The sequence below is a fragment of the Poecilia latipinna genome, unplaced genomic scaffold, assembly GCF_001443285.1.
Source record: "Poecilia latipinna isolate Pla-1442-1.1 unplaced genomic scaffold, P_latipinna-1.0 Scaffold85, whole genome shotgun sequence".
Taxonomy (NCBI): domain Eukaryota; kingdom Metazoa; phylum Chordata; class Actinopteri; order Cyprinodontiformes; family Poeciliidae; genus Poecilia; species Poecilia latipinna.
The window spans coordinates 507,409-521,431 of NW_015112701.1; the positions used below are offsets into that span (position 1 = coordinate 507,409).

General features: G+C 41.9%; 1 protein-coding gene across 2 annotated transcripts; it reads right to left on the reverse strand.

Moving 5' to 3' along the window:
• Nucleotides 1-1,218: 1,218 nt before the first annotated feature.
• On the reverse strand, nt 1,219-14,023 carry clasrp (CLK4-associating serine/arginine rich protein). 2 transcript variants are annotated; one of them, XM_015021769.1, is made up of 21 exons: nt 13,917-14,023; nt 12,332-12,471; nt 11,992-12,089; nt 11,544-11,645; nt 10,882-10,961; nt 10,641-10,725; nt 10,288-10,424; nt 9,525-9,621; nt 9,005-9,083; nt 8,839-8,912; nt 8,724-8,765; nt 8,427-8,615; nt 7,773-8,093; nt 7,502-7,687; nt 6,443-6,482; nt 3,893-3,953; nt 3,716-3,774; nt 3,587-3,633; nt 3,416-3,501; nt 3,243-3,267; nt 1,219-1,883 (listed from the first exon to the last, which is right to left on the reverse strand). In XM_015021769.1, exons 2-21 carry the CDS (start codon nt 12,428-12,430, stop codon nt 1,814-1,816), a joined length of 1,977 nt encoding a protein of 658 aa, XP_014877255.1. In that variant the 5' UTR covers nt 12,431-12,471; nt 13,917-14,023; the 3' UTR covers nt 1,219-1,813. The 2 variants fall into 2 exon arrangements, with proteins under 2 accessions (XP_014877255.1, XP_014877264.1); XM_015021778.1 differs by lacking the exons at nt 1,219-1,883; nt 3,243-3,267; nt 3,416-3,501 and having other exon boundaries at nt 6,439-6,482.

The following is a 14,023-nucleotide window of genomic DNA, read 5'->3' on the forward strand; positions in this document are numbered from 1 at the left end:
CATTGGTAGGATTTCCTGATATCAGCCACTTCAGTTATTTGTCGGTGGTACATCCCATGTAGGGGCTTGTCCTCCCATGATGGTACCTCTAGCACCTCGTCTTCTGTTCCCCAGAATATCTTTTTATATATATATATAGATTAATTTGGCACAGAGTGAAATACTTAAAATACTTACATTTTATTTTTGTCCATTTTTAGGATGATCACTTAAAGTTAATGAAAACCCAGAATCAAGTTTCTTAGAAAATGACATAACAAAACGGGCTTATTTTGACCTACTGACAAGTAAGCCGATATTTTGAACGTGGTATGCAATCAATACTTATTGCTGAGGCTCCTTTTGCATGAACTGCAGCATCAATGCAGCGTGTCATACAGTCGATCAGCCTGCAGCTCGTCTGCAATGTTGGTTCTGGTTTGTAATGGAAACTAAAATTAGCATCTTCATGAAGATCATGAGCAGATGGAAGCACGAAGTGCTGTGACTTGGTCTTTCTGAAGCACAGCGGACCAACGCCAGCGGGTAACCTTCTCCTCAAATCATCTCCGATTGTGGAAACTTCACTCTGGACTCTAAACAACTTCAGTTTTATTGCCAATCCACTCTCAAGAATCACTGGACCTTAATTTTCAAATGAAATGCAAATTCTGCTTTCTTCCTGACGGAGGACTTTGAACCACCAAGCAGTAGAACCGCTTTGGTGTCTTACCTGACCCTTAGTCCAGGTAAGACTCTTCTGACGTCTCCAGGTCAGGAATGACTCAATACGAGGAATGTGACACTTGTCATGGATGCGACTGTGGGAGGCGGCGCTTCAGGCTCTGACTCCAACCAAAGTTCATGCCATAAGAATCTCCTCCAAACTCTTGAATTGGCTTTTTTTTTCCACAATCGTCTCAAAAAAAAGGTGCACTGCTCCTGTACCTTTTTATGTCACTTTTTCCTTCCACTAAACCTTCCTTTAAAATACTTAAATGCAGCAGTTTGTAAATAAGCACTGTCTTTGGCAATTTTTGTGTTTTCCAGAAATTGAGATGACTGCAGTAACTTTATCTAGATGAGTAAATTAATTTAGATGCACCTGTAAATAAAACTCAACCATCAATTTCTACATTTGTCAGGCTGCTGCTGCAACAACCAGAGGAAAATATGAAAAAATAAAGGGAAGAAATGTAATTTTCTTGCATATGTAACAAATTAAACATGAGACCTAAATACTTTTAAAGTGAATTTTATTTGTTCTTTTTCACATTCACTTTTACAGAGGAAAAAAAAAGTTGTTTGGTGGTTTTAGCCAGCTGAGAACAGAGTACAAAAAGAGCGATCAAATTTACAAAGTTAATTCTGCTTTTGCGGAGTGGCTTTCATTTGATATTTTTGGAATCACATTTGTGAAAGTCTATTTAAAGTTTCATCTTTAGCTTCAGTCATTTGTTTTCACAGGAACATACTATGGTTAAAGATTCGAACACCAGAATACCTTTTAAAAACGTCAAGTATTGCTCAGTGCGTCGCACTTTGGAAAAACCACGTCTCCCAAAGAACGGACCAGGAAGACGAGAAAGCAAAAGATTTGACATGCAGATGTTCCCCGGTGTTCACAAAACCCAAGCAAAACTAAATGGCGGATTAAATCGTCTCTAATTGGGTGGGATTAGAGTCTCAGTTTGTTTCATGTGTGAGCGAGACGTAGTTGCAGATTCGTTAACCAATCTTTGTATTTCCCGAGCGAGAGGTTCTAGATGAGTCGTTTGTGTCAACAGAAAACTTCCTGATGTGCGAGACGGGCCGCGTTGTCCCTCTGTCCGGCTCAGTATCTGTACGACGGACTCCGAGAGCGGGAGCGGGAGCGAGAGCGAGACCGAGACTGGGAGCGAGACCTTCAGGGAGAAAAAAAACAATTAGTGCAAAGGCCAGCGACAAAAGATACATATATGGAAATATGTATATATTTTACAGTACTGACAAGCAGATTCTCCCCTTTACGCTCCAGACTGAAGTGAAACAAATTTAAACACGATATCAGGCATGTTGTTTTTCTGTCTCCTCTACACAATAAAGTTTGAGCGAAGGCAAAAATGTTCCAGATGTTTTCCTTTATAAAGTTAAGACGTTATTGTCAGCAGAACTTCAAACGTTTTCCCACCTTAAAATCTAATTTACTCAAGTTACGATATGTCGGCTGTGTAAATTAGGGCACTGTGTTTAAAATAATAGCAGTGTGTGGCTTTTACTTCTCACACAGAACTTCTAAACTGAATGTAAAAAAAAATTAAATAAAATCATCAAATTTGGTCCCAATATTCAGCCAATGAAGGAATATTTGGAAAATTTTAATTCTAATAATTTTGTTGGAAATTGCAATGATATTTGTTTTCCGCCTTGTTCAGACTTTTCTAAACATCTTATCAGACGTACAATACGCTTTGGATACGGTCAATCTCAGAGCGTCATAGGTAAAATACTAAAACGCATGGTGCAGCTCCAACTAGAATAACAGTTTTTAGTTTTGTTCCACATCTGTCTGGTTTTGGTTCCCATTTTGAACCTTGTGACATCATTTTAGTCGAGAATTTTGGATATTATTTATACGTTTTCTTGTCTCTAGTCGATACAACGCCGATCTTCTAATCAGTCTGGAACCAAAAGTTACTGCATTTGATGCTTGGTCCCTAAATAAGAACCACGGTTTCCTCCCAGAATCAATAACCCTAGCTCGCTCCTTGGTTGCCTAGCAACAACCTGTTGAGAAACTTGCTCAGCAGCAGCAGCTTCATGTTTCACAACCGTTGCCTCAAAACTGGTTCCAAATAATAATAATAATAAAAAAAAACAGCGAGGTGCAGAGAAACTGTGCATAAAAGCATTTCAGATATTTGAAACAACAAACTAATCAATAACTAGCGATATTTGAAGCACTTACATGGTGATATGTTACCAGTATGAAGTGCGGCTCATTATTAGGGAAGAAAAGAAAGTTCAAGAAAAACAAAATCTCCAATTAAAGTGCATTGTTGTAATGTCCACGACGATAAGCTTTACAGGACGGTGTTTGTTTTCTTTCGAGTGTTTTGATGTTTTTCTCCTGAGTCATCCGAACAGCCGTGTTAAATAATAACCCTGCGGGCTTTGTGATTGGCCGTTGGGAATGTTTCTGCATCGACACGGCCGAAAAGAAAAAAAAAAAAGTGTTTAATTTGACTTCACTGGAACTGTGAAGATTCCAGTGCCTTACATACCTTTTGTGTGAGCTGTGTTCTCGGCCTGAGGGACAGAGGAAACAAAGGCGCAATGAAAACAAATGCATGCCGCAGCGTCTTAGAGCCAATAAAACTGACAGCGGCTTATCAGAGGCAGATGAAATATCTGTGCCGAGCGGGCCGGGGGAGAGACGGCGAACCGCCTGTCTCACCGTGTTTGGAGGGAGAAGGCGAGTGGCTCTGTCGTCCGTACTGTCGTTCCCATTCGTCCCTCTCTTTCTCACGTCGCTCACGCTCCCTGAACACACAGCCTCTGGGTCAGACGGTTGCAACACACAGACACCGATCAGTCCACCTTGACACACACACACACGCAGCCTTACTTCATACGGATCTTGCGTGCCATGGCTCGCAGCTCGCCTTCTCGCTCCTGTAAAGTACACAAAGGGCGATGATGGGGAAATGAAGGATAAGGAAGCTTCTTTTTCTGCGTTAATCTTACACACACCGACCTGCCGCTTGTGCTCCTGCTGCTGGATCTTCACCTGAGCAGCTTTCTTATCCGCCTTGGCTGCAGATAAGGAAGAAAAAAGAGAAAGAAAAAAACTCGAAGGTGAACTTAGAGGGGAAAAACTGTTTAAATTTAAGAGATTTGAATGATTTTGACCTGAAAATAAAGTGGTACTCACACTGCTTGTTGAGCGCCTTCTGCATCCGTAGCTTCAGACGCTCCTGGGGCGTCAGCTTGGGCTGGAAGGGACACAAATGTTTCAGCACGAGATTTCACAGCATTGAAACAAAAAGTGTCCTGAGCGTGCACGAGTGTGTGCTGGAATTAGAGATGCACCGAGAATCAGCTGCTTTTAGCTCCATCGGCCCTGGAAGACGACCAGAGGGTCGAATAGTCAAAACTTCTGATTTATTTATTTATGTATTTATTTAAAACCACACGGCGTATTGAAGTTCTAGCAGATTGCGCAGAGCAAACCGCTCTATGGTGTGGACGCCGATACTGAGCGAGAATCAGAATGGAGTGAGTGAAGATGTCAAACTTTTGTCTGATAGAGATGCACTGATCCTTTTCTCACTTCCGATACCGATACAGATATCTGAGGTTTAGTATAGTCCGATACCGATACGATACAGAGAAACAGCGCTGAGTTGACTTAAGTTGTTTCCTTTCTTACACACAGACATAAATGTAGTGGATTACAACTTAAATACACCAATAGCTTCACAAGCTTCGCCAAACATGTAAAAACAACATAACTTTAATTTGCAATTAAGATTATAACAGCCAATTTAAAACAAATAAACTAACAGAAACTTGACTAACATAAAAACAAACCCCAACAAATCTCCTTTCAAATGGAGATTGTTATATTTAGAATTATAGCAAAAATAAACAATACAGAATGACGTCAGAGCGTAGAACTGAGTAGATCTGCCCTTTTGGACTGGGCACATCATCACCACTACCAGATCGAGAATAGTTTTCAATACAGATATTAACATCAGCTTGGTGCATCTCTAATGGAAAATCCCACGAGAAAAACCTACATAGAATATATGAGGTCAAGAAGTTCTGCACGACAAAATTTAAGACATGTAATTAACGTATTTAAGACCAACTTACATGTTCTTTCATGAATTTAAGGCATTTTAAGGATGTGTTCTTTGCATCAAAAACCAGACTTGGAACTTGAGCTCACCTCCAGCAGGTTTTCTCGTTGCATATCCGAACTCAGCGCTCCAAAAGCAATGCATCGTAAGAGGCTATTATCTGGGAAACTAGTTTTTTCTCTGTTAGATGGTAGTGTGGCCAGATTAACATTTGAACTCTGATTATTTTGTCTGTTTTTTTGTTACTTTTTACAACGACAGCTGTCAGGCATTTCGCTCCTCGTTAAAACAATTAATGAAGGATGGTGGTAGGAGGGCAAAAAGTAAACATTTTAAAAGCTGTTGTGTAACTTTTCTGCTCCAGTTCTTAAAGTAAAATCCAAATCAAAATGTACAAAAACCAGAGATCAGAAACGGGACGCAAAGTTCTTGTCGGTGCATCTCTAGCTGAAATACAAACTTTATACCATCGTCTTTAAGAGAAGCGACAGAGATTAAAAGACAAATGATAAAATAATCGGAGAGCGTCTCGACAAGTGAACACACACTCCAAACGAGGTTGTGTGTGTGTGTGTGTGTGTGTTGACAGAGAAACTGCTGCTGCAGCAGGTGTGGGACAGATCAGCAGAAGCTAGGATCCACTCAGACGAACCAGGACACAATGTTCAGTATTTACACACACAATACTGTCAGAGAGATAAAAGGACGAGAAGACGAGCGAAGAAGGAGAAAGGGTCAGACAGGGAAACATGAGCAAGTTCAGGTCCAGCGAGTTTAGAAAGGCTCATAGAGAGCCGGTGGTATTTTTCTCTTTTTTTTTTGTCCCGACACACCCATCAGTGGGCTGTTCAGACCTGGCCAGGCAAGAAAAACTGCAGGTCACAACACTGCAGGCACGCTCGGCACAGGGAAACATCATAGCCTGTTTTACAAACTGTTCCTTCTTTACATGGAAGCTGGTTAGAGAACAGACGTTGGGTCAGCAAAAGGTTAAGACATCTGGAGCTGCACAATTCGCGTACTGCGGTGCACGAGCCTACGGACAGATGAGTCGCAGCACGCGTCCACCTTGAAACTTCTGCAAGAATGCTTTGATAAATGTAACTCAAAATGACTTTGCAAGTCAAATCAGTTGTGCTGCTTGTACAAAATAAAAAAAATAACCAATACAGGGACATTCATTCAATAGTCACAAGATTCAACAAAGCATTTCATCCAATGGGAAACGAGTCTGTCTTTCTCGCGGGCATTAATGCGTGACGCCCTGCGGACTGGTTCGTACTGCAAACATATAGGGGACGGTTCGCTCTGTCACGCATACGTGTTTGTACAGCACACACAGGTTCTCTGCACAGGAGAGGCGTCAAGACACGCGGGCTTCAGAGAGAGGAGACGAGGCAGGACTCAGCCTTTCTCCTGGGGCTTTTAGCTGGCGGAGCTTGTGTCCACTTTAAGGGTGCAAGTACGGGAAAAATAAAAAAACAACATAAAAAGAGCGATTTAAGTGCAACAATAGCTTGTATATTCCAGTGTGATGGACAACCATGTCAGCCTGTCAGGGATGAGGGAGGCGTAGGCTTTAGCAAGAAACCAGACTAGATCAAATTCTTACTGACTTTGGCAGCTCCCGTCTCTTTACCACCCGGAGTGTCAGGCCTGAGGGAGAGAGAGAGAGGGAGAAAAGGAAAGTGTTTCGAGCTTTTAAAATGTGCTACCAGTGAGATGTGTTGGCTGATTAATTCATCTTTTCCAGTATAGCTGCTAGCTGCTTTCGATTAGAAACCAGCTAAATGAACAGCTTCATCATAATTCTCAGTGTGTCATCACAGATTAATAGTTAACGAAAAATTAAAGGTGTAGCTATTAATCGGATTGTGATTCATCAATTATTGAAATAAACATCAACTAATTTAGTATTTGATGAACTGTTAATTGGAGCATACAGACTCTAATATATGCCATTTGCTGAAAAGTAAAACGCTCTCAAAGCAGCAGTGAAGCCAAAACTGTAGAAATTTTGCATTTTAAATGAAAAACCTTCTTTGTCTGTAAATATGTTTTACCCAGAAATCCTCACTTGGCTCAAATTTTGTGAAATTCTCCTACTAAACACCTTTTGTTGAGCAGTTACTAACTGGAGAGCTAAAATGATGTAGAGTAGGTCACAGCAAACTCATGAGTTACAATGGTCCAGTCAAAGCCCAGATATAAAGACAACTAAGAATCGGGAACAAAGCGTGAGAGTAGATGTTCATAGACCCTTCCAAGGATTAGGATTTAGTTAAATTACAAAGAGAAAAGGAAAAAATGTCAGACTGTCAACCTGCAAAGGTGGGAGACATACCCCTAGAGGCCTGCAGCTGTAATTACAGCACAGTAAGGCTCCACCAATTATTGACTCAGGGTGACTGAAAATAAATGCAGGCCACATTTTAGGTTTTAATTCGCGTAAAATACTGGAAACCTTTTAAAACCTCCTTTCAACTTGACATTTAGATACTGCTTTGTAACCTGTCCCCATAAAATCCCAATAAAACCAGTCTAAAGCTGGTTTGTGGTTGCAACATAAACCTGCAATGTGTTAATGCTCGTTATACCTATGTAAATGTATAAATACTTGTGCTAGCTGCTGTGTTTCCTCAGGTGTGTGTGATCAGACTGTGAGCCCTTCTTACTTTCTCAGTTTGTCAGAGATGGTGTTGGCAGCAGGCTGGGCCCCCCGGTGGGTGGGGGAGGGACTGTGGGGCGGGCGGCTTGGAGAAGGGGACGCACTGTGGCTGTCACTGTCTCTCCTCCGGTGTCCTCGACCGCTCCAGGCTCCCTGCCTTAAGCCGCTGCCCTGCCGTGAACCCGAACGAGACCTGCAGACCAAACGGACGAGCGGGACGTTAGAGGACGACGTGTCTGTCACGGGCTAACCACCACGTTTTCCGGGATCATCCAAACCTCGTTCGTCTGCGTGCCGAATAGCGTCTCCTGTCCCGTTCCCGGTCTCTGTCCCTGTCTCTATCTCTGCCTCTGTCCCTGTCGTTGGACCGCGACCTCGTCCGCTCCCGCCTCCTCCACGAGCCCCCGTTCCCTCCTGCCCTCCCCCGGGAGCGGGACCTGGAGCGCCGCCTTGACCGCGAGTGGCTCCGCGAGCGGCGGCCGTCTCTCCGCCCGTGTCCCCGCCGGCCTCTGCGTGAACGGGAGGACGAGCGAGAGGACGACCGGGAGGAGGAGCGAGACGAGGACGAAGAGGAGCTGCTCGAGGACGACCTCCGTCTCCTGAACAAATGCAGAAACAAAGTTTGAGCAATAACACCGGCTGCGTACCCAGCCTCTCGATAATCACATCAAATCAAACCGCCGGACATAAAAATCGCTTTTTTCTACCTGCTTAAGATAAACTGGGACATGCATGAACCTCGCTGAAGAGCTTTGGCGCTTAACTGACTGAATTAATCAAGGTTTTCTCCCTGATGGTTTGTCTGAGACCTGATTCACCTCACCGATCACAAAAATCCACCATCACACTCTTTGCATCAACGGCTGCAGTACATAAGGACTGTGTGAGAGGAAATAACCAAACAAATGCCAAGAAGAGGGAAAATTACCGACCGGGAGCCCCTGCTATGACCTGCAGAGTGCTGCAAGCTGGAGGGGGCGTGGCCAGAGTGAGGGGCAGTGGTTTGTGTCGTGGCCGCGGCTTCATCGTCGCTGCCGCCGAAGCTGGTAATGAACGTGATCTTCTCCGGGCCGGGGGTACGCGAACGGGACCGGGACTCTGAGCTGGACTCCGACTCAGGCCTGAAGGAGATGGAAAAAAAAGTTTTCAAAAAAATGAAAAAATGAGAGGTTGTATTCTCACACACCACTAATCAGGATTAAAATGTCGGGATCCGTGGGACGTCTCACCGTTTGTAAGGGTCGTACGTCGGGCTGTCTCTTCTGGCGTAGCTGAAAAGCAACGCAAACAGTGACGTGTTTGCAAAGCCTCGTTTTAAACTTCTTAATAAAGTTAAAAGCTCACCTCGGTGGACTGATCTGTCTTCCTTTTAGCCTCTTTTCTCTAAACTCCCTCCTCTGTCTTCGAGAGCGGCGGCCCTGAAGCAAGACGAGCGCATGTAAACGGCCAGAAAGTTGCACTAAACGCACAAAAAAAAAAAAAAAAAGTCTTTCAAGTGATTTAGCCTCACAGAGTACATGGCCTTCTCTGCCTCCAGAGCTTTGGCGTGTTTAATGGCCTCCACTTCCTCCTTGTCTTTCTTCAACATCCTGACAAAAGATGAGGTTGTGAAAGCATTAGAAGAAATACAAACACACTCTCACCGACGTTAAAAATGATCCACTTATGTTTCTACACTTACAGAAAAAAAAAAGAGATGTATGTGCGGTGCTGAATAATTTTTATCGGCCTCCAATTATTTTATTATTCTTATTCAGGAAATATTCTCCAAAAAGTCAAAATTGCCAAAATATCCACCGTAAATCAAGTAGAAAAATAGAGGCAGAGGCAAGAACAATAAAGCGTAAATCTGCATACTTTACTATTTTTTATAGCAACTCTAAATGTATCTTTAAGTCATTTCATTTTCTCTCGTCATGTTTTCTCCTTTGTCCGTTTATTTAAAGATTGTCATTTTCATTTTTCTTGTTTTGTTTTTCCTTATGACTCCTAGGAGTTCAAGTGACAAATGGGAAAGAAATAAAATGTACCTCACAAAGTCGCCTTCCCCCATCCCGTAGGGAGTCGCCATTTTGTTTAGATCCAACAGCTGCTCCGGGTTCAGCTCATCAACATCGACTTCCACATCTGCAAACATGCAACACAACCGGTCAGACTGACAAAAACTAATCCCAAACCTCAGGCATCAAACTAAAGTCAACAGCTTGTGAAAAATTTTAGAAACTCGCTGCACAAAATGCCAGTAGAAATTTTTATCAAAGCAATAAATTCTCCAGCCAAAAATTAATTACCTTTATTTCGAGTATAGCTAAAAAGTTGGAAAATAAAACTTTTTTTTGTTACAGTTTAAATACCAATTCAAACTATTCTAAGTAATTAACTTTCTTGCTTACAGAAAGAACTAAGATTTTCATATTAAATGTTTTTATTTCATAAAAAGGAAAAAAAAATTCTGCAAACATTTGTGACTATGTTACTTCTTGAAGAGCCAAGTTCTGATTTCATATTTGTCTATGAAAGCAATATTAAGTCACTCATTAGAAATAGCTAATGTTTTAAATTGTCCCTGAATTCCCTAAAAAAGAGATATTTTTTCAATTTACTTTATACATATGCAACAAAAACAGATAAAAGCTGAAGACATCGAGTGTCTCACACTCGCAGCCCTTCACAAAATCAACCACAGATTCAAAGAGTTAGCATCGTAGCTACAGACACCATCTTTGATGCTCTACTTCCAATTTAGCTCAGACTTTCTAAACCTTCCTGGCGTTCTCCCTCAGATTCCCTCACCAATATCAGGAATGCCTTCATCCTCCTCGGATTCACTGTTCTCTGAATTGTCGTCTTCTTTGTCCGACTGGGAGTGAGGCTCCGCCACGGTGCTGTCTTCGTACGTGTAACCAATGGCAACCTTTTTCTCTGCAAGTCTGCACGAGGCGAGGAAGGATTAATGAATTTATAAACCACTTAAATTCCGCAGGAAGCAAAGATATGATCGTTGTGGATCGATGAGCAATTTAAAAGTGTACAAGTTCAATTTTGTTACCAGACAAAAGGTATAACATATAAACAAATAAACCCCCGCCCCCCACAAAATATAAAACCATAGTTGAAAATACAAAAGCAGAGCAGGAAAAACATACTTCTTCTTCTCGTCCTCATTTGGTTTGGCCAGGCCACCGTAGAGCTCATCCAGGTAGATCTGGTATAAACACTGCTCCTCTGAGACTGTGAGGGGACAGCAGGGAGTTCATCAACTCATCACAGCTGCAAAATATACCCACTGAGAGCTGGCCAAGCACCACCGTGAGCACACTGTGCACGCACGGAGCCGGGCACGTGTGTAACGCCTCGACTGCTGCGCTACTTTAAGTAAACACTCACTGTTGGCAAAATCATTCTGAACGAGTCCTCTGTAGCGCTCGTAATTGCACTTCCTCTCCTCCATCTCGTGATCTGGCGTTCTGTGAAAGAACAAGAAGCAAAATGTTCTGCGCTTTAGAAAATATTTCCCTTTTTTTTTTATTATCTGGCTTCAAAATTTAGAGACAAAAAAAAAAAAAAAATAGACTCATTAACAATTCCTCTAACATTTGATATTTAACATTTAAATACCAGAGACTATAATAAATGCTCTGCTGTCGTATTAGAACCGATGCATATTTTATGCAAGCATAAGGTAGGAAAATTATTTCGACTGAACGTGTGGGATCCTTTAACTTTTCCCAAATTGAAAACAATCAATTTCAAATTATATCTTTCTCTAGACGGTAGGAACAGCTTTGTAATAACTAAGAATTTCTTTACGCAAAAAAAAAGAAAAACTAATCAACAGAAGAAATATAAAACTAATTTATTTGTCAAGAAGCCGAATTATACCTGGCACGTTCCCTCATAGCATACACATGATATTAAGGTAATGCTGTGTATAAAAACCAATAAGCTACACGATAATAACCTCCTAAAGTCCAGAAACAACAATAAAACACTAAAACTAGAACCCTTCTTTAAATGTAACGCGTTACCAAAGTATTTTAAAGACTTACAACGTGCTGAGCAGAGGAGGGGTATAAGTTGGGATGTAGTCCAGATGGGCCCTCACATCAAATCTGTCAATCATGTTGTTGGCGTCTCCCTGCCATGGCATCCTTTGAAAGAAAAAATTTAAATGATATATTTTCCCAACAATGCAGGAATCCTGATTTTATTACTTATATTTTAAAAAACAGACAAACTGAGGACATGTCTATTAATTTAAGCTGTCTTTAGGATATTATATAAGCAACTAGCAACACTGGGCTAAGTGTTGTTTATTTATTTGAAATCGTTTTTTTTGTTTGTTTGTTTTTTAAGTACACCAGCGACAGTGAGACGGGTTAAGCTAGGCTTACAGTTGAACTGGGCTGAAGCTGAAAGTTGTCTGGTTTCAGTCCACCAGCTAATTTCAGAGTTACTATCAGGTTTCTTTTGTGCAGAGTTTTTTTTTTTCCTCACATGTTGGCAGGGCTTTCTGCAGCCAGCGCCACAGCCGGGTCCAGGTGGATCTTGTAGGATCGGCCGTGAACCTGCAGAAACTGGGCAGGATCTTTTTTCTGTCGAGACAAAAAACGAGAACCAGGTGAACACCGCGACGGAATACCCTACTCAAAACAACAACAGTAACAACAACGTGTTGCCTCATATTCGTTTTAATCCAGTGTTCATGATGTCATTGCTGGGCACTGCTTGCCCTTTGAGCACTGAGACACAGCTACAATGTAGCAATTATGCTGCAGAGGAAGGGCTTTAAATGTCACCGCCACACTGGGTTCAGCAGAGCAACAAAGTTCCTCACTATCTTCTCGTAGTACTCTCGGCGGCGCTCGCCACGGCGTTTGTAGTCGACCATCATGCCACGGAGCTTGCGCTCGTGTTTGCGGGCCTCCTGCCACATGACGGCGCCGCTGGGGGTGGGGGCGCGGCGGGGCACGGCTGCTGCAGGTGGAGGAACGAGGAAGAGACGAGACGAACACGGGACAAAGAGAAAAAAAAAAAGTTGAGAAATTTTACTCTGCGTTTGTTTTAAGTTGTTAATCCAGGCTCAGCATGATAAGGTCATTTTTGCCAGACTGTTGCTCTGTTAAAGTAAAACTAAAATAATTCACATCAATGCATTATTTTGGCACACACACATTCAAGTTTAGGTGAATTAGAAATTGTTACTTCTAAAATATTTGACAAACATTTATTTACAAGAGAGGGTTTTATATTTGAAAATTGTTTGATGGGCATTTATTAAAATTTCAGTAATGATCTGTTTAAAAGTGCACAATCTTCACCAATAAAACCCATCAACCACAGCATGTAAGAAGCAAATATAACAATAAACTCACTAACAGGAGACAAAAGTTTATTTAATAACCTATCATCCAATCCAATAAATGAATTCAAACAAGGATCAATAACTGAATAAGCTGTTTGGAATCAGCATTTCATGACCCAATATGGAACAGATCATAGTTAAAGCTAGTAACCGTGGATGTTTTGGTATTCACTTAATGAATGTAGCACCACTTAAACGGCTAGATATTCATAAATTAACATAATATGGCTAAATATCCAAGTCTGGTTCATTTTGAAAGTTTGCGATGCGACATGATGTGCAATGTTGTCGTTATTCTCTAAACAATGGCGGTACGAAAGAAAATCAGTTTCTACTTCTGCCATATTTTCAGTTGGATTTAGCTCTGGACTTTGACTGGACCACTCAAACACACTGGCAGTTATATACCTGCCTGCCAATGTATCTGCTATAAGACAATCACCCTTATAGCAGGGTGATTGTCCTGCTATAAGGTGAACCCCAACACCAACCTCACCAGTCGCAAATCTTTCCATCTCTAAATGAGCCTTGAGAACTGAACCGTGTCCAGCTTTCCTGTTCCTGCTCAAAAGACAGGATTCCCACAGAATGATGCTGCCACCACCGTGTTTCGGGGCTACTTGTTATAATAGCTAAACACAACACATAACGATTTGCATTCGGACCAAACAGTTTAATTAATCTGCTTCCATATGTTTCTGTCACTTTAACTCGGTTAACCGCAGCTCAACGGTCAGATATTCATATGCTAACCTAGCTTAGCTAGCTAACCCCCAAACGTTGCGGTTCATTTCGACCATGAATCTTAATGCTACATATTTCTGATATGCAGTGGTTGTAGAATACCGTAACTTAATGTAAGTTAAATTAGTGCTGCAACACATGGGCCTGCCAGACTGCGCATCTGACTGAGGCCTGCTCGCTGTTAGCATCAGAGCTACATTAGCTCTGTAGAAACGGTAGAGACAGCGGCTGAGTCTCAGCTTCACGACACAGAAAACACATCACATAAAATCCACGCAGATAAGTAAACACGGTTTGCATTCACGGACTGTACCTGTTTAAATGTACACCAATGAGAATCGGGGTTAATCTCTCAAGCTGAATGTCACCACCACACGCCTCCTTCGCCTTCTCCCTCTTCACCAAACTCAGTCTGTAGGG